General features: G+C 40.7%; 1 protein-coding gene across 1 annotated transcript; it reads left to right on the top strand.

The window, feature by feature from the left end:
* The first annotated feature begins 8,235 nt into the window (after positions 1 to 8,235).
* Positions 8,236 to 9,591, top strand: LOC147903681 (ABC transporter I family member 17-like). The gene is made up of 3 exons (XM_087372721.1): positions 8,236 to 8,731; positions 8,867 to 9,054; positions 9,198 to 9,591. The coding sequence occupies exons 1-3, from the start codon at positions 8,413 to 8,415 to the stop codon at positions 9,444 to 9,446; spliced, it is 756 nt and encodes a 251-aa protein (XP_087228847.1). The 5' UTR covers positions 8,236 to 8,412; the 3' UTR covers positions 9,447 to 9,591.
* The last annotated feature ends 11,610 nt before the right edge of the window (positions 9,592 to 21,201 follow it).

Raw genomic sequence — 21,201 nt, 5'->3', positions numbered from 1 at the left:
AGAAGTTGGTATAGCAGAATCGACAAGTATTTTGCTAATCTGGGATATACAAGTCCAATGCATATTATACTCTCTACTACAAAGTTCAAGGGGAAGATATCACTATTGCACTTTTGCATGTAAATGATCAGATTGTGACAGGAAGCAATGATAGCTTCTTCAACACATTGAAACAAGACTTATCTACAAAGTTTGACATGAAAGATCTTGGACTTATGCACCATTGTCTTGGTATTGAGTTTTGGAAAGACTCAAGTAGCACCTTCATGAGCCAGTAGAAATATCTTAATAGTCTCCTAAAGAAGTTTCATATGGCAAATTGCAAGATTATAGCCACTCCCATGGAGCAAAGTTTGAAACTTAAAAAATATCTAGAAAAGCCTACAGTCAATCACAAGTACTATCAATAGCTCATTAGATCTCTTATATATCTGACTATCACAAGGATAGATATTTGTTATGCAATAAGTTCACTTGCACAGTTTATAGTGAATCCAAAACAATCTCATTGGAATGCAAACAAGAGAGTCTTGAGATACATCAAAGGTATAAGACACTTTGGAATTGAATATAGAGGAAGTCATCCAAGGTTACACTGATATTGTGATAGTGAGACTATGCAGGAGATCATGAGACTAGGAGATCCACACAAGGATATGCATTTTTCCTTGGTCAAGGTGCTATATCATGGTTGTCAAACAAGCAGCCAAATGTTTCTTTGTCTTCAACGAAAGTAGAATATAGGGCGCCCACAACAATTGCATGTGAGGCTAGTTGGCTCAAAAGACTATTGTCAAAAATATATTATTTTGATGAGAGAAAGACAACAACAATGTATTGTGATAATAAATTGGCTCAAGCATTGCCAAGAATCCAATATATCACTCCAGAAAAAAGCACATTGATGTCCAAGAGCACTTCATTAGAGAAAAGGTGTTACATTATGAAATGACATTGCAACATTGTGAGACAGTAAAAAGAATGTTACAGATATCTTTACTAAACCATTTGGCAAAGAGCTTTTTGAGAAGCACCAAAAAGCCCTTAGTTTGATTCAGAGGAAGAAAATTACCATTAAAGAGGTGTGATGGAATGTAATCCTCATTCCTTCTTCCATTCCCCATAAACCTAGCCACTATTTTCAAGCATCTTTTGACAATTAGTCCTATCATATATAAGTAGCTCGTAGTGAGAGATAGCTTGATCTGTATAGACATCTAAACACCTTTTGGCAATTAATTTGTGGAGCATTACCCTTGATACCCTGGATGATCAGCCCAGCTCAGCAAGCAAATGCATGATCAAAAAGCAACCTTAAGAGAAGTAAGAAAGTCCTCAACAATGAAAAGCCACTTGAGATGTTAGACATAGGAGAAAGCAACCAGTGAGTGATGAAGAGGAGTATGTCAAAGAGACTAGTCAAGCTAAGTGATGATGGCTGCAATGAAGGACATCATCTGGTGGGTCTTCATTGAAGCCACTTTGACATAGAATGCCCATCCTCACACTTTCCAAAGATGATGTAGCCACAATCTATGCAAGGAGGACCAAGAGGTGACTCCCCTAGTCATCAAAATTGAAGATGGCCCTGAGAGGAAGTAAAGTTGCTCCTCTTGCTCACAAGACAAGGTGAGCCATAGGAGGAGGAGGAATCAAAGTAGATGGATTCAAGTAACAATGAGGAGTCAAGTGAGGAGTCATTTAAGTACTTGGGTTCTTGAGCTAACCTGGCCAAGGGACAATATGAGTAGTTTCTAAAGACAGTGCATAGGAGCCTATCATTGAGAGGATCATTTGACCAAAGTTATGGAAAGAGTCCTAACTCAAGATGTTCAAGTGCTTACTACCAAAGGAAAAACCTTCCTCGAATAGTAGTAAGCACAGCTACAAGCCAATGATGAGCATTATGTGGGAAAGCTCCAAGAAGCCTGTATGTTCCTCGATGACACTTGAGGGGTCAATATGATAAATAGAATTTCAAGGTGGCCCAATACGAAGTTGTATACAAGGAAGAGGCTACTCAAGTATAGGTGTTGGAGGATGAGTTAAACTAGAATGACGAGAGAATCCCACCTTGTGAGGAGTTTGCAAAAGACCTATGGTGAGAGATAGAGAAAGAACTCATCCAAACCATAAATGGGCTCACATGCAGGGCTGCTCTCATAAATTGAGCATAGGAATAGAGATGCTAATGAGTTGGTTTTGAGCCTTCAAAAACTTAGCATGAGTGCAATCTACGAAGGCCATGCTTTTAATCAAACAAAAGGGGTGGCAATGCTGGATGGAGGAGTTAAAGGAGAACGAGGATGAGCAAGGCCAATTTCACTCTCTCATCAATAAAGGTGAGAGGGATACCTTGTGACTGTGGATTGAGGCACTCAAGACTGGGATGTATGTCAACCTAGGGTTGCAAATTGTTTTCATATAGCTGATTCTCATTCAATCCCATGGATTTGAAAATTCACCACTTGTGGCACTCAAGGGATAGCCTTATAGGTGGGTGAGATTTTGACAGTTGGCTAGTGCAAAGCGATAGAAGTGAGTGAGACTATATTTTTGAAAGGGAGATGCTGGGAATAGAGAATATTGGAGGTAAAGCTAATAGAGTTTAATAGTGAGGTTTAAGAGTATAGTGTGCGGCTAGGAGATCTCCTATTGGAGAGTACAATGGGAGATCTCCAATTGCTTGACTTGAAAGAAAAAGATTCTAGAAGTAATTTCATCATGGTGAAACTAAAAGTCTTGACAAGTTAAATACAGTTTTGGGATAATTGTTCACCAATTAAGTGTATTTCATTGAACGTGTGATGTATTTCTCCCGTGTGTAAGAAATCATTTCTACATTGTTTGAGAAAACATGTTGAGAGAGCACTCTACGATTAGGAACACAAGAGATAACTATTATCATAGATGAAATCTAAGAGGTAGTGAAAAGCCTTAGAAGGCAATATCTAATGTGGAGTGCTAGTTGTTTGACACGGGTTGCACTAAATCTAACTATAGAATTAGCCTACTTCATGACTATAGAAGAGCCAAGCCTAGATGTAGAGGGCTTAGTGAACACGACTTGCAAAGAGGAGCCTACCTTCATTGGGAGAGTTTCTCCACACGAGGTGGGCATAAACTTTTTCAACACCATGGTTGCTAGGGATGCTCCAAAATCCCTTGAAATCGTGTCTAGCATCCTTGTGCAAGAGCAAGTCACTAGAGATTCAAAGAACATGAGCAAGCGTTCTTTGTTAGAGGCAAAGGTTTTCAAAGAATAAGAGACAAAAGTCCATAAAAGAGGGAATAGATTCCAGGCCTTTGGAAATCTAAATGAAAGAAGAAACAAAGAGGAATAGCTAAGGGACAATACAACTAAAATAAAAATCAATAGCAATACCATCATCAACATCAAAGTTCAATTTGCTAACTTTTCCCCTGACCAAAATCAAAGTCAACTTTAAGATTACAAGATTCAACACTAGATTCCTATTTCCCAATATTCAAGTGCAAGAAGTCCAAAGCATTTGGACAATCATGAAGCTATTTGGTGGTTTGACTTAGGTGCAAATGTTCATATGTCATATGATCAAGAATGGTTGTTAAGATTCCATCCAAACAAAAGTTCCAAAATAGTAGCATGCAATACATGAAGAGTACAATGCTCTTATCAAGAATCAAACATAGACTTTCACAAATCTACTTGAAAAGGAAAAGCTCACATGGGGTTTACAGAGTCAAATTCAAATCAAGTGGTGCAATTGACAATACAAAGCTAGATGTTTGCCCAAGGATATGGAACAAATTACAAAGACACCATTGTAACAATTATAAAGATGAATACTATCAAAACACTAGCTCCCTCACTTATCATTTAGATGGGCCTATCCATCAAATGAATGCCAAAATGTATTTCTTAATGGATACTTGGTGAAGAAATATACATGATATAAAATGAAAGGTATTTTGTCAAATGTATGGAAAAGAAAAGTTGTAAATTGCAAAAACCTACTTATGGGTTGAAATAGGCATCATGCGCTTGGAATGCAAGAAATCTAATTGTACTTTTGTTATGGGGTTTCAATTATCTCATTTGGATCCTTCTTTATACATTAACAAGATAGCACAACACATTGTTCTTGTTGTACTTTATGTTGATATGGAGCAAAAGGACGAAACAAGCGAGATTTAAAATGCAAAACTATAGTTCTTACTGAGTTCTTTCCTTCCTCCCAAGATACATGTAATTTAGAACTCCACGATAGAAGACCAATGGTAGTCTTTAAATACACAAATGTTTGTGTGTTAATGATTCTCCCAAGGAAAAATATAAAAAATCTAACCAAATTGAATTATTCCATAAACTATGCCAAAATCACAAATATGAAATATGGCCCACTCTATCCATTTACAATGTATGTACTGTTGTCATGAAATGTTAAGACCAAATCTCTATCATGTGCATGCATGCTTACATGAGTTCTTGAGCTCAATACATGTAGGTCTCATGATGCCTCCATGATGTAAGGATATTATGCTTGCCCATGTTGAGAGATTTTCAAGAGTCCTCATTCTACACATCTTGGGAAAAGTGGTAAATAACATCCATGGATTTCACCCCCCCCCAAGGATCATCCCTACCATATCCATGTAGGATTTGATAGGGTGGAAGCATTTGATATGTGACAAAGACACTTGAAAGCAATGAGAGGACTTAAAGATGATGGAAAAATAGAGGATCATGTGGCCAGTGGAGGTGAATGGGAAGGTTGAGTTGCCAAAGGCAATGAGGATGTTTACCACAACAAAAGATAAGTAATCATGATTATAAGAATAACCCCCAACATGGTGCATGCATTCTTTGAAGTAAGTATTTATGTTTAAAGAAAAAATAAGTGTTTTAAAGTCACACATTTGGCACAAGATTATTAGACAACTGTGATTTACCTTGGATTTATATGCATGATGCCATACATCTCAATAGTGTCATTGCTTGTTTGTTGATACTTGCACATGTTATAGTATGTGTTACAAAATGCAGTGCATGGTTGTTTAAACAATAAGGTCAAGAATTCCATCGATAGGTTGTAGCCTTTTGTGAGGTGTGTAGTAAAATCATGATGAATTAAATTGAACTTAGTGCCTTTCATATTGGTTACTACAAGTTGAATATCATGAGAAATCACAAGTGGCTATTGTTGAAGAAGGCCATCAAATCATCAATTGAACCAATGAGTATTTAGTACACTAGAGTAGCATGTTTAATTGAGAAAGGCATTTCCACCAAGCATTCTAGATGAACTATCTTTTGTTGTCCCCTTGGTGGAGCAATCAGTACATGCAATAATTGTGGACAATTGATGGATATTATTCTTGGAAAATTCCATGAAAGTATTAAATTTTTTTGTGAGTCAAAGCAAGGCCAAAAAATGGCATGAGAAGATTGATTCACGCAAGCATCAAAGCTCTATGCCACATAGTTTTTGTAGCTAAAGCTATCTATTAGGGATGATCCAAGCATTGAAAGAGACATTGCACAAGGGAAGGGAAGGAAAATAAACGGGTGTTGCATTGGAGTTAAAGCTCAAATCATTTTGTTTCTATCATCATGAAGGAATAGGGAAATAGATGAAAAGATATGAAGAGGCAATATTAAAAAGAGAGAAAAACTGGTCTTTGAAAAGAAGTGATTGATTAAGACCTTATGTAGATGGGCTATCTCCATTACCAATAAGCAAATGAAAAATAACATGGCTAGAAAGCTCAATCAATGGGTCTCACCTAATTCCTCCATTAGTTTTTTCATGTATACTTCCCTATTATGTTTCTTATTAGCAGGTCAAGTTATAACTTGACTTGCTAATAAGAAACATAATTGGGAAGTATAGATGAGAAAACTAATGGAGGAATTAAGCGAGAGCCATTTATATAAATTTCTAGCCATAATCTTTTCCTTTGCTTGATAATGGAGATAGATGATCTAGATAAATTCTTCATCAATCGGTTCTTTTAAAAGATTTATCATTCGCTTATTTTTATCCTACCTCTTCATATCTTTCAATACATATCCCTATTCCTTCATGATGGTAAAGATAAATTGCTCTAAATGACCTTAATATCATTTACTTGACCTACTAATAAGAAACATGACTGGCAAAGGTCTTTATTTCTGAATGGAGAATTATTTCATATACATAACTTGACCTTAGGATAATGATAATTAAAAATGCCTGTATGAAGTTCAAATTTTTTCTTACATGAAAAGGTGAAGATAGCACTATAAAAGTAAGGTGAAAGGAGCATCAAAGGTCATGCAAAGGGAGGGTTGTGAACTCAAGACTTCCTTTACCTAATGAGAGGTTTTTACACTAGGCTACATAATGATATTATGAAATATGTGAAGTAAAAGTGTTTAAATTCTTACCCTCATGAATAGTAGGGGGTCCCCTCCCTTCATAAATAGAGGGACATCCTCATTGATCCTACCATCATCAAGTAGCTCATGCCATAGCTTAATAAGTGAAGATTATGATTTTTGTACGTTTTTCAATGGTAGATATAATCTGGAATAGATCTAAAGTGTGCCCTCTAATGAGTTGTGCGATTGTGGTACTATGTTGCATAGCTTACCAAGCATACCAAATTGCATTATGGGCATTTTTAATAATACATGCATGCATGGTGCTACTAGAACATTTCTATGAATTGACATATTTGGCTTTTATGTGTATGGTGGTAAAACACACACTTATAGAACTAAAACAAATTAAAAAAGATTCTTTGATATTTTGAGCTACATAATTATGTCACTAGTTGCACCTAGTTGCTTTGATTAATGAGTATCTTTAGTAAGGACCACGTGAGGTTGAGTTATTTGTAATTTAAAATTGTTATTAAGCTATAGATAAACAAATCCCTTCCTGTAAGGATGAAGAGGTGGCAAGGGGGTTTCATACCTAGTTTAACTTTACAACTTTGTTGATTAGTAATTGACAACAAAAGAGAGCTATGGGAACATCTAGTAAGTTCCACTACACTTTCACTTTTGAAGAGGTGGGGACCATAATTCAAACAAGATGAGGAGAAGAATCATGAACATAAGGTAATGTCTTTTGTGAATATTTTTTTAGTGATTCCTTCAATAAGCATGACATCCACGAGCTTTAAATATAGGCTTGTCAATGCCTATTACATATAACTACTAAGGTCTAATCGTTGTAGCAAACAACATATGACATTGAAAGGAAAGATGTTGGTAAGATGGTTCCCATGTTTATTTTCAATACTTGAAAATATAGGTGAGGGATGGAGACTTGGTGCCGTGTTGATTCTGTCCTAAAATTGTACTATGCACACAATGTGTGCTTGTGGAACTTATTCAAAGGACTATTTAATGTCCTTCTACTAGATAGGACGCTTTGCCACCCAGGGTTGAGCAAGGACAAGGAAGGTGACTAAAAAAAAGCTTTAAAAAAAAATCTTGTACCATGCGTCAGATGGGGAGAAGGAACGTGCCTTAGTTGGGCAAGGTTTTCTTGGAGAAGGGGGAGGCATAGAAAAACGAGCCTAGCTTTGTAGTAATAAAAAAATGGGTAACTTGTGGGAAAAGATTACAAGGAGAAGTAAAATCAATGAGCTAAACACTTAGTGAGGAGACTTCAAAAGGTAAGGGTTATCTTTGAAGATGGTTTTCGCTGTTTAGTTTGGGTCAATAATGTCATGTCGGGAGGTGGTTTGTGGGGATGCAAGATGCTCGGAAAAGAGGTGCCCTGTCACTCAGAGTCGTGTTTTTGTCACCTGCCAGATGCACATGGAAGGGCGTAGCTTTGGAGACTAAATTGTAATGCAGTTCAGCAAACTACACAGATTTTAACATGCAAAACACTAGGAATGTGGAAGAGTAAACTTTATAACTAGGGTGTTACATAGAGAGGGTGCCTGCCTAGTTGAGCTAAAGTGGCAGACGTGTAGAGTACCAAGACATGATGGGCAACCAATCTTGTGTACGTGTGTGAACACCACAGAAGTTTTGTTTTTTCGTAAGGGAGGTGCACTTTGTGATGGGCAACCAATCTTGGCAATGTGTGTGTGTGTGTGAACACCACCGAAGTTTGTTTTTTGGCACTTTGTTCTAGTTTTAGAAGGGAGGGAGGGACAAATAAAGATGAAAGGGTGCTACCGTCCCAGGATGAAGCGTGGAGTCAAAGGCTGTGTGACACCTAGGTACAAGGTCTGTCCCTTAAGTACCTTGGCCCAGAAAGCCAAAGCCGTAGCCATAGTTATCTCCTCCACACCTTCGTTTCATCTTCATTTCTCTCTTCTTCTTCTTCTTCTTCTTCTTCATCTCACTCACGTTTTGTGCCTCCTTGATTTTGTGCATCACACAATCTTTGCTTTGCCTCTCCTAAAACCCAAAACCCACCAACCATGAGCAGTGAACACCTCCTCCAAATCCCCCCCCCTCAAGAATCCTTCTCCAAAATCAGTGTCCGCAAGCTTGATCGCTTCGCTGACACTGGAAGTCCCATCCTTCGCGGCGTCTCCCTCGACATCCCCGCAGGTTCTGTTGTCGGAATCATCGGCCCCAGTGGTAGCGGCAAGTCCACATTGCTTAGAGCTCTCAACCGACTCTGGGAACCCCCTGCCGAATCCGTGTTTGTCGACGGAGAAGATGTTACTACCCTCAATGTCGTCGCTTTGCGTCGTCGTGTTGGGATGCTGTTTCAGTTGCCAGCGCTCTTTGACGGTAAGGATCTTGTAGTGTTCTTGGTTGTTTGCTTCTCTGACGCCAGGTACTATCTATCGTTTCATTGGGGCTGTTTCGATGCATCCGAGGAGTTTGTAGCTCATCTTGCTGAAGCCGTTACTCGCCTGTACGCAGGGACTGTTGCAGATAACGTGAAGTATGGGCCGAATCTGATGGGGAAAAAGCTGGAGGATTCCCGCATAGAAGAGCTGCTACAAGTCGCAGATCTGGATCCATCCTTTGCTACAAAATCAGTCGTTGGTCTTTCGGTCGGCCAGGCACAGAGAGTCGCACTGGCTCGCACTCTTGCAAATGATCCGGAGGTCTCTCTCTCTCTCTCTCTCTCTCGTTTGCTCTTTCCACGCTCCCGAGGTCTCTCTCTCTCTCCCCCTCCGATCTTTACTATGGGTCTTCCCATTTTTGCTTTAGTTCTTCTGGATCTTATCTGCTCACTTGATATGTTCAGGTTCTGTTGCTCGACGAACCGACAAGCGCTTTGGACCCTGTTTCCACCCATCACATCGAGGATGCAGTGATGAACCTGAACAAAAAGGGGCTGACAGTGATAATAGTTTCTCATAGCGTGAAGCAGGTTCAAAGAATCGCTACAATGGTATGCGTCCTAGTCAACGGCGAGGTGGTCGAAGTCTTAAAGCCACAAGAGCTGGCAAATTCCAATCATCCAATGGTGCAGCAATTTCTTGAAGCAAGCTAGACTTACAATTGGGTCCGAGATGCAGCTGTATCATTCTTGTGAATTAAGGCTTGAAGAGAAGCCGGGGTTTGCTTCTATGTTTTGGGTTCCAAATTACCTTCATTTTCGGAGGTATTTCAGAAATCACAGAAGTGCATATTTTTAACAAGATTGTGCATGCTTAAAATTTAAGAGAGAGAGAGAGAGAGAATGTGTGTCTTTGAGGGCATGTGTGCAAGGGGGAGAGAGAGAGAGAGAGAGAGAGAGAGAGAGAGAGAGTCTTTGAGGCCATGTGTGCAAGGGGCAGGCTGAGAGAGGGAGGCAAAGAGAGAGAGAGATTGATTGATTGATTAATGTGGACTTGACTAGTATAAACTATGAAATTATTGGTTCCAAGCTTCTCACTCTTTATAGAAACATTTTTAAAATGTGGCTATATGTTTAAACATTGAATTTTTTTGTTGGTTTGTTAAAAAAAAAAAAGAGAGCATGCCAAATCTATTATAAGGGTGGTCGGCCTTGGGAAAAAAAGACCACTATACAAAAATGGGCCTAAAGGGCTATGAAAGCAAATTTTGGTCCCAAGTGGGCTTGGACCTACGTTGCATGCAACCTTCCCCATGCTAGCCCCCAACAAAGGATTCGTGGACATCGGCTAGAGCATTGCTAACAATCAGGTCACCCTCTCTCAAAATATCGACGAAGTCATGCAAAAGCGTCCTTATAGCTCTCAGGATTCTAATTCCCTTAGTGTTGCCCCTAAAGGTTGGCCACATATTTGCTCTACGGTCTTGCTAGGTGGACGAGAGGTTTGCTATGTCCCCCACAAGAGCTTTGTGTCAATTGTTACCCAAGAAGAATCGTCTCATGAGTTCGGACGCTTTAATGGCGGCCTCAACTTTGGACCAAACTTGTCTCGTAACGGTGCATCCCCACATGGTGTGGGAGCTCGAGTTCCTTGGCTCTTCCTCAGAGGGGGCAAGATGGGTTTACAACGAGCCTCTTAGCCAGACGGCCTCTGAGGGGGAGGCAATTGTGGGCGACTTTCCACAAAAGAAACTGGGCCTTGCCTACTCTGTAGTTATTTTAGATTCATAGAACCCAGACTTCCACCATTTGAACCCTCTCCTCAACCCCCACTTACAATTCATTTCTACACCTTTGATGTGAGCTTGCGTCAATACTTTGTAGGCCACCTTGGCTGTTAGTCTCTTCAGGCGGGTGTTGCCACTCTGCTAATGTAGCACCCACCCATCCAACGACATTACATAGTTAGATGGCCAATGAAGTTTTTTAAACAACCAAACAATGAAGTAAGCCATCAATTAGGTGGGGAATATTTTGAAAAAGAAATAACACAATGAAAATATTTCTAGTTAAAGCAACTCTTTATGCCTAATCAAGAAATAAAATGAAGTAAATAGGGCATTATAGAGTTGTTTGTTTATGCTTAACCAAGAAATAACATGAAGTAAATAGGGCATTATAGAGTTGTTTGGTTTTGTTCTATTCTTTAGGTGAGATCATATTTTGTTCTATTCGATAAGTGTGATAACAAATGTGGGACCTCAACATTGAATGTTTTAAATGTAGTCGAAATTGAAATGATTTGTCTTGTTTGGGAGGGACTAAATATGACCTCCTTTAACAAAAAATCAAAATGCAATTAGTTGTAGGACTATTAAATATGCCCCCCATTGAACAAAAAATCCAAAATTCAATTAGTCACGTGACTATTAGTTGTGGAGAAAACAAGAGGGCAAAAAGGGTAGGTAAAACAAAGGGGGGGAGGGGATACTTACTGATTGCAGGCGAAGATGTTGTAATGGAGGGGGCATTAAAGAGGGAGGGGCATGCCATACTTGTGGAGAAAAGAAGACGGCAAGTGAGTGATTGAACTAAGGATTAGGGCTAAAACAAAGGGGGAGGGGAGGCTTCTCAATAGGAAACAATGGAGTGAAGTTAATAAAGGGGACATTTAAGAGGGTGTGGTCTTGTCATGTGGAGGTGTGGATGGGTTTGTCATTTGGAGGTGTGGATGGGTTATTTATAAATATCCTTATCAAACAAAAAGTCAAAATTCAATTAGTCAGTGGACTATCAGAAAAGGAGTGAAAAGGAAGAGAACAAGTGAAACAAAGGGGGGAGGGGAGGCATGACAATTGAGGGGAAGAGGGAATAATGAGGGGACATTAATAGTGGGGGCATTAGAGGATGGAGGCATAAGACTCTAGGGATGGGTCATTTTAAATGGGATGGGTCATTTTAAAATATCCCCCTCCACCTCATCAAACAAAAAATCAAAATTCAATTAGTTGGGGGAATGTTAGATATGGCCCCCATCGAACAAAAAATGGGGGCATTGTTAAATATGCCCTCCCAACAAACAAAATATTAGAATTCAATTAGTTGGGGTACTATTAGTTGTGGAGAGAAGAAGAGGGCAAGTGAATGTTTAAACTAAGGGGGAGCTCAAACAAAGGCGAGAGGGGAGGTGGGCTAATAAGGGGAAGAAGGAATAATGGAGGGAACATTAATAAAGGGGGGCATTAAAGAGGGGCGGGCCGGCAATTGGGAAAGGGGGGGATGGGTCATTTATATATATATATGTCCCCCATCCAATAAGAAATCCAAATTCAATTAGTTGGGGGATTTTTTAGCTCTGTAGAAAAGGAAGAAATAAAGTGAATGATTAAATGAAGGGGGGAGGGGAGGCGTGCCAATTAAAGGAAAGAGGGAATAATGTAGGTGGATGTGGATGTGAGAGAACATATGTTTATACTATGTCGTACTCCCACCACCAGGGATTGTGAACATTGGTAGAAATGTCATACTAGCTTGTCACAAAAACGTAAAGAGTTCATGACGAAACCAATACATTCATGATGCTCCATTGGCACTCCAATGAGGGATAGTACCCATGTGTATAGGGCACGTGCATTTTTGCTATGGTTTCCTCTACATCAAGAAAATATTTAGAAAGTGAGGGAAATCAATAGAATATAAGCAATGCAAAAACATGAAATGGTACCATCCAAGTGTGTGCAAACAACAATGAAGACAAAGTACAACCTTTGGATATTTATACATTCCATCTTTTGAAGGGAGGGCCAACCCTATTCTTTCTTACCTCTCTCTCTCTTTCTTATTTTTACAAGGCACTTGGGCCCATACAGCTCCAAGGAAGATTTATATGATCTTCCTTTCATCCTCTCACTATTCTCCGCACTATCTTGCAAAATATATCATTGTTAACCAGGGCGGTTAACATATTCCCCTTCCTGTTCACAATCAATCCTTGGATTAGACTCTATGCATGATGTCTGACTTGAGGGTGTTGTTCATGATTCAGTGGTAGTCAAATAGCCTTTGGGAGATGCATCAAAATGGACAAAGAGGCTTCCAAAAATGTTTGTCGAACATATCTTCAGAGGTCTAACTAAGATGATCGTGAAGGTTGTAGACACGTAAGTATGGGTGTATAACCTGGGAAAATTGAGGGCCGATGTAGGGATGTCCCGTAACGAAATAATGAGGAGGCAAAAGAATGCATTGTGGCCACTGCTACTGGATCAAGAAATGCCACAAAAGTGTTGTTAAATTCCTCCATTTGCACAATGAGAGCATAGGAGGTACCCACCTTTGGAGAATTCAGCTGGGGAAAGTTGTAAACTATATGGGATTGGAGGCCTTCATCACTTCTACAACTAGTGTCTTCTTAGAGGCATATAAGTTAGGTTGACTCATTGGTCATGCCTCGCTGAGCAATAGGTGTGCCAAAGTGCCTTGTGCTTCGAAAATGGTAGCCGCCACTGAGAGTGGAACCCTGCTTCACTGTTTGCTTTGGGCACTTTATTAATATTAGGGCAGTTATACCCATCACCCTTTTTTGAGGGTGATCCCTTCGCCACTTGCAAAAACTTCCTTGGAGGAGCTCTGTTAGGGCACGGACTTCCATTACTTTTTGCAGCTAAGTTGAAAGCTTTGGAGCATCCCCCACCACCTATTATGTTAGAAATATCTTCGATCACCTTAAAGGATGTGATCCCCTGGTACCAGGTGTTATGATCAGGTGGGGGTTCCTATTTTTGTTAGTCCTCTTCTTCCAACGGATTTTGATTGACCTCCTCATTATTCTTTTTTTGTATGGACCCTCGACGTCAGAGAAGAGCATGGGATTTAATATTCTATACCATGTTGAGGTGCCCAAGTCCTCTGGACCTTTCAAACCAATAGGCTCCTAGAGTGTCACACCATGTGAGTGTGTGGTGGTGTTGTGTAGTGATGTGGTGTGTTGTGATGTGGATGGTTGTGAGAGACTAGAGGCAGCAATGGTGGTAGGAGTTGGAGTGACAGGGGGTGTGGGCCCCTTGGGAGTTGAGTTGGAAGGAGGACATGATGGATTAAAAATGGCCCATGTTGTGTCGGCATTGACTTCTTGGATGTTAGTAGGGTAAGCCACATGTGAATCATCAAACCGGCTGTTTCAATCATTTTCTGTAGGGGCTCCACAATATTTTTGAAGAGGACAATAATTCCGATTGGTTGATATTGTGCATCCACCTAAGGCCTTTGGTCAAGGACTACGAATGGTAGGATACATCTTGCAAGTCACCAAGCTTGTATAGTCCTAGCAAAGGCCTATCAAGTGAAAAAAGGGACGAGTCGCAAAGTATTCGATACCAAGGCATAAAATTGTAGATAATGGAGTGGAAGTCAAGGGTGAGGATATCCAAGTCATCTTCCAAAATGATATTCTCATGGAAATAGGCCATAGCTATGATTGGGTGTGCATAGTGTTAGTGTGGTGGAGGAGGAGACTGAAGGTGATAGAGGATAGGGGGATAGCAAAGTTAATGTGGTGTTGTGTGGAGGCGGCCAAAATTATGTAGAGGTTTGGTTGGGTTGCTATACCAGTCGATCTTCTATGGCCAGAGTTCGAGCTTAGAGTGCCTCTTTTTGTTATTGATCGACGATGGCATAGCATTGGAGTGCTTTATAGTCGTCATATGCCAAGGACTCTGCATGTGATCTTTCTATGGCGAGGGCTAGCTTCTTGTCCTGTAGCCTGTTATGAAGTTCTTTGGTCCACTTTATTGCTTGTAGCCCTGTGGCCTCGACCATTTTTTAGTCTGCCCTTTCCTTCTCGAGCTGCACCCTTTCCTTGTCGAGCTGCTTTTGCTTGTCATCCCTCTCGAGTCATGCCACATGTGCATGAAATGCTTGCTGATTGGTCTACTCTTGATTTCATGTCCGAATAGTTTGGGCTCTCTCAGTCATGGCCACCAGGGCATCCATAAAGATATGCTCCATCATTGGGGCATCTCAGTTTTGTCTCAATGAGGTGGGCATAGTTGTCAGGAGAGGAGTAGACTAAGGATGTGCATTGAGCTAGGGCCTCCATCTGAGCCCTCCACCTGTCCCTTGGCAGTGGCTATTATTGTTGCTACTATAGTCGTTATTGTTGGGCCTCTTCCCTTTGCTATAACTGTGCTTTGACCCGGTTCATGAGATAGGAAGGAGTTGCCCGATTGAAATATTTATCGCACGGCCTTCAGTGCCTGTTCTAGAAGGATGGGGGGGGAGAGCTGGGTCCATGATCATGGGAAAGTTCCACAAGAGGATTCTCCTCAACTGCTGCTAGTTTCTTTAGTGTCTACTCCCTTTCTCTTAGTTGTAAAGCTTCTTCTTCTTTTTTCTATAAGGCTTCCTAATTAGCCTTCAGCTTTCAGCCTATGATCCTTGGAGCTGACGGCTTGACTCTCCTTCTGCCTTCTTCTTGGGGGGCATGTTGGCTTCATGGGAGTTGGCCTTATGGTGTCGAAGCCAACAAGAAAGAACTATATTTTGCTGCATTGCCATAACTATCCGTGGCTAGTGGGTCTTTGGATAATTGAGCCATGATCGACATGAATATCATCAAGTTACTGATTTTGTATTGAGAGTTGCCGCACATCGCTAAGAGCTCCATGTAAAAATATTCCATTTAATTGCTGATCTCAGGTTTATACAAGTGGGCTAGTAGATTCAATTGGATCACATTGTGGTACTCTGTATATGACACTTGTGCAAGGAGATTAATTGCTCTAGCAGCCTTGGTGATGGTTGGGTTTTGGATTTCCTCAATAGGCATGCTACCCTTGTGCTTTTTGGTGCTATAGCTTACCTATCCCAGTAGGTGCTTATCCATTATGCGTAGCTATGCAAAGGGCTTGGAGATGACCGAGAGATTGAAGGCAGTGCGAATGGTGTTAGTCGTAAAATAATAGTGCTTAATGTTGCAATCTGCATGTTTCCAGCTTGTAGTTTTCGTACCGTTTTTAAACATGTTTACAACTTTATGACATCTTGAGGCTTAGGTAGACTAGAGGCAACTGGCTATAGGCCCATGGCTCAGATATATGGAGCTACCTCAAGGTCATGGAGAGCCTAGTAGTAGCATTATATCATAATGGGTAGGCACTGCCAATGGGGTTGCTTTAGTAGTCTCACCAGTTGGTAGTCACTACGTTAATCTTAATGCAACAAGCTGATTTTTTTGGCCTATTTAGGGTTTTGATTGGAATGTGGACCTTCCTAAAATTTAGCTATGGAGTTATGAGTGCATTAGGAAGGATTCATGACATTGTGGTTGATTTTTTGTGGCATACATAACCCATCTGACAATGAGAGTGGTAGAAAGGACCCAAGAATCCTAAAATTTGAACTATGCATAATTTTGAACCTAGTCACCTAAGTTGACTCATGAGGAGTTGATTCACTTATTATGGGCTTGTAGTGCTCGAGAGTTGAGACCTTTGACCAGCAAGAGGGTGCTATTTTGACCTAAGACATGGGACTCTATTACGGCGACATCTTGTTTTCACCTATCCTTTGGAACTTCTATTTTCACCTAGACCCTATAACTCGATTAATGAAGTTAGAATTATGGGTGCTTGGGGTACCTTGCCTCCTTCCATGCCGCATATGTGCGGACACATACTTGAATTTTGCCATTCATGTTCAAAACAATGACAATGGGAAACACCTAGTCCATATCTTCAATCTCATAAATGAATCCTATGTCAATGAGCTTTTATATTTTTTCCCTCTTGATTTTTGCATATTTGGGATTCATGGGGTAGGGTCTTTGCCTCACCGGTCTTATATCATCCATCATTGGGATGGTATGTTGTATGACCTCGGGGTTATTCTCTTCATGTTAGTGTACTTCCAAGAAAAGCAAATTTCATATTCATGTAGGAGAGAAATCAGGGCCTCTCCTTGCCCAATTGTGACATCATCAGCTATGTAGATTGATTTAGGGTCTACGCCTTCTATAGCAAGGTCCACTTCCTAGTCGGACCATCATAACCATATTTGTTTCCCTCATTTGTAGTCCTTTTAGCTTGTTCAAGAAGTATTCTATGTTCTTGCACCATGTAGGCCTTAAAATGCTTTGAGATTTGGCATAAGTCAGCCTCCTCTTGTTATCATCCTCCAAGGCTTTCTGTTCAAGTAGCTTTTCCATAGGAGAAGCCTTCTTGTTTTGGACCTTGGGGACTTATCTTCTTGCAAGGCTTTGATTGTAGGTAGAGGAGCTTCCTCTGCTTGTAGGATCCTAAGGGGGCCTTAATTTTGTCTAGCCTCGCTCCTAGTTGGAAGATAATTTGTCGTGCACTGTGACATCACCAACGTACCTCGGCCAATGGAAGTTATACTTGACCTTTTGTATCCCCTTTCTATCCTGAGGTGCCCTCAAAATATTAATCATATTTAATGGGACTATAGTCCCAGGCACCTTCAGATCATATGCTACCATCAGTGACTATAGTCCCAAGCACCTTTGGATCATATGCTGCCATCAGTGTTCATGTCTTCTAGACTGCATCTATGGTCACAAGGACATGCATCCAATTCTAGGAGAATTGGGTTTCAGCCATGGAGCATAACAGTGTTTGTCTTGGTCCTCTCCTACATTCTTCTCATTGTAAGCTTGGAACACCTTCACATAGGTAGTCTATTGTGTGGTATTGGACTCAGCTACCACAAATAAATTACCATTTATGGGGTGAGATTTTCAAGTTTGAAGATCAACCCTCATAATTTGTTCATCCTTTACACAAATAGATTATATTGATGGACTAGTCATGGACTAGTCCTATTGCATGCATAAAGGGTCTTCATAGAATCATGCCATAACCATCTTGTTGGCCATGAAAATCCATGACAATGAACCAAAAACAGTAGGTAATCCCAAAGGTTTTGATCTTGATATCCCTCAGGACTCCCACCGGTTGGGTTGTCACTCAATCCACTAGCTTGACCACCAAATTGGTACTTTCAAGCTTGGTCCATCCCCACTTGATCGAGCACTATTTGGTGACAATGCTAACACCTACACCTCCATCTAGGATCACCATGGCTCTCTTGTTTGGATAGGTGATCGGAAGTATAGCATTAGTGCCATCGCTTTTGAAGTACTAGCCTAATTTGTTGATTGGTATCCTAAGGATATTTGGATCCTTTGCAGGGGCTTCAACTACCTCAGTGGACACCTCCTCTGTCCATTCATTCAATAGGAGAGAGCTCTCCAAAGGATGGTATTTCCTCATAATAGGGCTACAATAGGCATCTTCACTTCCATGGACATGAATGCGGCTAGCCCTGCCACATGGGTGATAGGCTCTTGGCCTTCTAAATGCATCTCTTCAAAACCATAAAAGGACATAGGGTCCTCCTCTACAGCCTACTGATGCCATGTGATGTCCTCTTTGAACATCTTTTGTCTTAGCAGAGAACGTCCCACACATGTTCCTCTTGATGCTTCTTCATCCACCTTTTCTAGGATGTTGAAGGCTTAGGGGATTTTTTAAGGGTTTTGCAGTGTGGATGAATCCATTCCATACCCTTGTTGGTCCTTAAGTGTTGCTTGATTTTCTCTTGACAATCTTGGACCAGTTGTTGTGCCTCAACAAGGCATTTCTTTTCAATAGCAGGGTTGAGATGTTCACTATGACCCGTGGAAGTTTAGTCTTACTGGTAAGGTGGTATCCCTTTGGCATTATCCTTGCCCTTAGGCTAACGGTTGATAGGATTTGGAACCGATAGGATGTGTCTTGAAGATGTGGAAGTGGATATGGGAGCTGTGTCCTCATCTGACTCACTTTGAATAATAACCTTGCCTGATCCCTTCCCTACTTTTATAGCACCCGCATGGCCCTTATCCCTAAGTTGGGCTATGGCTTCCTTTTCCTTCTTGGCATGCTTACAAAGCTCTTTACTCATAGCTCTCGCCTAGGCCCTATTGATAACATTTTAGAGGCACCAAAGAAACTTCAACTTTCTCAATTACTCAGTAAATTAATGCTAGCCTTAGGATTCGTGGCCATCCTAGTGTTTCTTCTCATTGGAAAGTCCTTGTAAAGGTGGTCCACCTTGCATCCCAAACAGAACAAAGCATTTGTATTAGTGGCAATTTTTGTGGGCAAGGGTTGGTCATCCTTAAAGGGGCAGTCCTTCAAGAATTGAAGTCCTTGGCATTTATGATAAGCTAATGATTGCTTTGCTAGCATTTTTTAGGGACACTCATTAGCTTGGTGTGGCTCTTTATAGGTATAGCATTGCATAGCTGTGGTCTGTGGGTCAAGGTATTCATATCTTGGGCTTGTTGGGTACTGGGGGCCATTTTGTACACCGAGATGTATTGTTCGTCCTACATGATATAATGCCTTATCTGTCTAGACTTTTGCCCCAAGTAGTCACAAATGGAGCCCTATCAATCAACTATATGAAGTTAAGAAAAAGGAGACAGAGTCCCTTTGTTATGACTATATTTCCCAAATCAAGCACCTAAATTTGTGGTGCAAACCACTCGAAAGGATGATGTGCAACTCTTGCCAGGCTTCCTTATAGGGCTATACGACTCCAAACTCATGAGCATCTCTTTGCCATGAACCCCACATCCTTTGAGCTATGTAGCAAGATGCTATATGCCTAGAAGATAGTTCATGAAAGAGAAGTCTCAAGTAGAAAAGGCAACAATGGTTTCATACAATGTGTGCCAAACGAGTAAATCTGTTAGTAAACTAGCCAAGGAGACAACTCCCACCAAGGGCATAAATATGGAGGAGTTGGCAAAGGACTTTTTGAATTAATTAAGCCAACAACTGATGGGGGGATTGATGAGGAAAGGCCCAAGAAATCCTCACCTATTTCCGAGACAATACAATGTGTGGTGTGGAGGTGGTGTGGCATCTGCATGGGAAACCATCCGACTAAGGAGTGCCCCCACCTTAGGGCTAGGCCAGCACTCTATTGTGCCGATTGTGCTTAATGGGGAAACCATGAGACATCCTAGTGTCACTACCCCAAAGTTTATCCCCCCACCCATGTACCAAATATAGGCCGCCCCCACAACCCGCACCACCAAATCCATCCAATCAGGGACAGTTGACAATTGAAGGAGTTCCTCCTACCAATCATAGGGCTCAAAACCTCCCATTGCCTCCACCAACTTTGGGTCCTAATCCCCCACCACCTCAGATTACTCTTATGATATGAACCAAGTAATAATTGAGGAATCATGGGGAGTCATCTAGTGAGTGGGAGGAACCAGATCATGCCCTTTTGGCAAGTGACTCCCTGCAATATGGGAGTCCTCCATACCAGTCTAGCTACATAAGTCATTACATTATGTAGGACAAGTAGTATATCCCAGTGTATCAAACGGCTCCCACTACTCAAAAGGCCCAAGATATGAACACCTTGACTCACAGATATGAACACCTTGACTCACAAACCACCTATGCAATCTTATGTCAAGGCCCTACCATGATAGTGAGTGTCTGTAGAAGGCACCAGCCAATCCACCAGTGGCTTGTTTTAAATGCCAAGGACCTCACTTCCTAAGATACTTCCTTGCCCGCAACAACCACCACCAATATGGGTGCTCCATGTTGCTTTGAGTGTGGAGTGGATCATATTTACAAGGTTTTTCCAATGTGTAGGACCCCTAGAATGGCCACAAATCCTAAGGCCAACATTAATTTGCCGAGTATCTAGAGAGGCCAAGTTTCTTTGATATCCTCAAATAGAATAACTAAGGCCTAGGCCAGATGTCTAAGCAAGTAATTCCATAAGCAGGCCAAGACAAATAAAATGGGTACCACCCAACCCAGGGATATGAACAATGGGTACAGTTAACATGGGAAGAGGATTAGATAGAGTAAATATTTAGAGTAGGTCCAATGAGGACACACCTACTACTATATCCACTTCATCATCTTCAAGACATACACCATTGGTTTAGAATCCAACTAACCAATTACCTAAGGGTAGGGAAATACAAGGGAGGTGCCGAGTTACAAGAAAAACACAACCAAAAGGGTCAGGGTGAATACCTCAATCTTGTTATCGAAAAACAATGCCTCATTGAGGCACATCATGTAGTATAGGACCATCAAGAGGGATTTGAGCAGTGGATCAAGATCAACAAGGCATGGATATGATCCATCCAAACCAACAAGCTTTCAATAGAGCCCCTAAATCCTCTCCTAACTATTGTTTTATTTAAATTCCCTAACTGATGTTTTATTTATCCTAACTATTGTTTTATTTAAATTCCCTAACTGACGTTTTATTTATCCCTAACTAAAATATATTTAAATGCTTTATTATGGGGTTCTAAATATATTTGATATATTTCTCCTTATCAAAACATATTTTAATGATTAAAGTGTACTAAAATACATAGTACAAACATAATAAAATTACTTAGATTAATACATTCTATTAG

Source organism: Dipteris shenzhenensis, chromosome 3 (genome assembly GCF_047967505.1).
Source record: "Dipteris shenzhenensis isolate YYH24624 ecotype China chromosome 3, Dip_SZ_1.0, whole genome shotgun sequence".
Lineage (NCBI taxonomy): Eukaryota > Viridiplantae > Streptophyta > Polypodiopsida > Gleicheniales > Dipteridaceae > Dipteris > Dipteris shenzhenensis.
The sequence above is the reverse complement of the archived record's forward strand: the minus strand, read 5'-3'. Positions and strand labels throughout refer to the sequence as shown.

Coding starts and splice junctions, on each gene's coding strand:
- LOC147903681 (XM_087372721.1), top strand. CDS start 8,413: ATGAGCAGTGAACACCTCCTCCAAATCCCCCCCCCTCAAGAATCCTTC. Junction 8,732..8,866: donor GTTGCCAGCGCTCTTTGACG/GTAAGGATCTTG, acceptor GCCTGTACGCAG/GGACTGTTGCAGATAACGTG. Junction 9,055..9,197: donor CTCTTGCAAATGATCCGGAG/GTCTCTCTCTCT, acceptor TGATATGTTCAG/GTTCTGTTGCTCGACGAACC.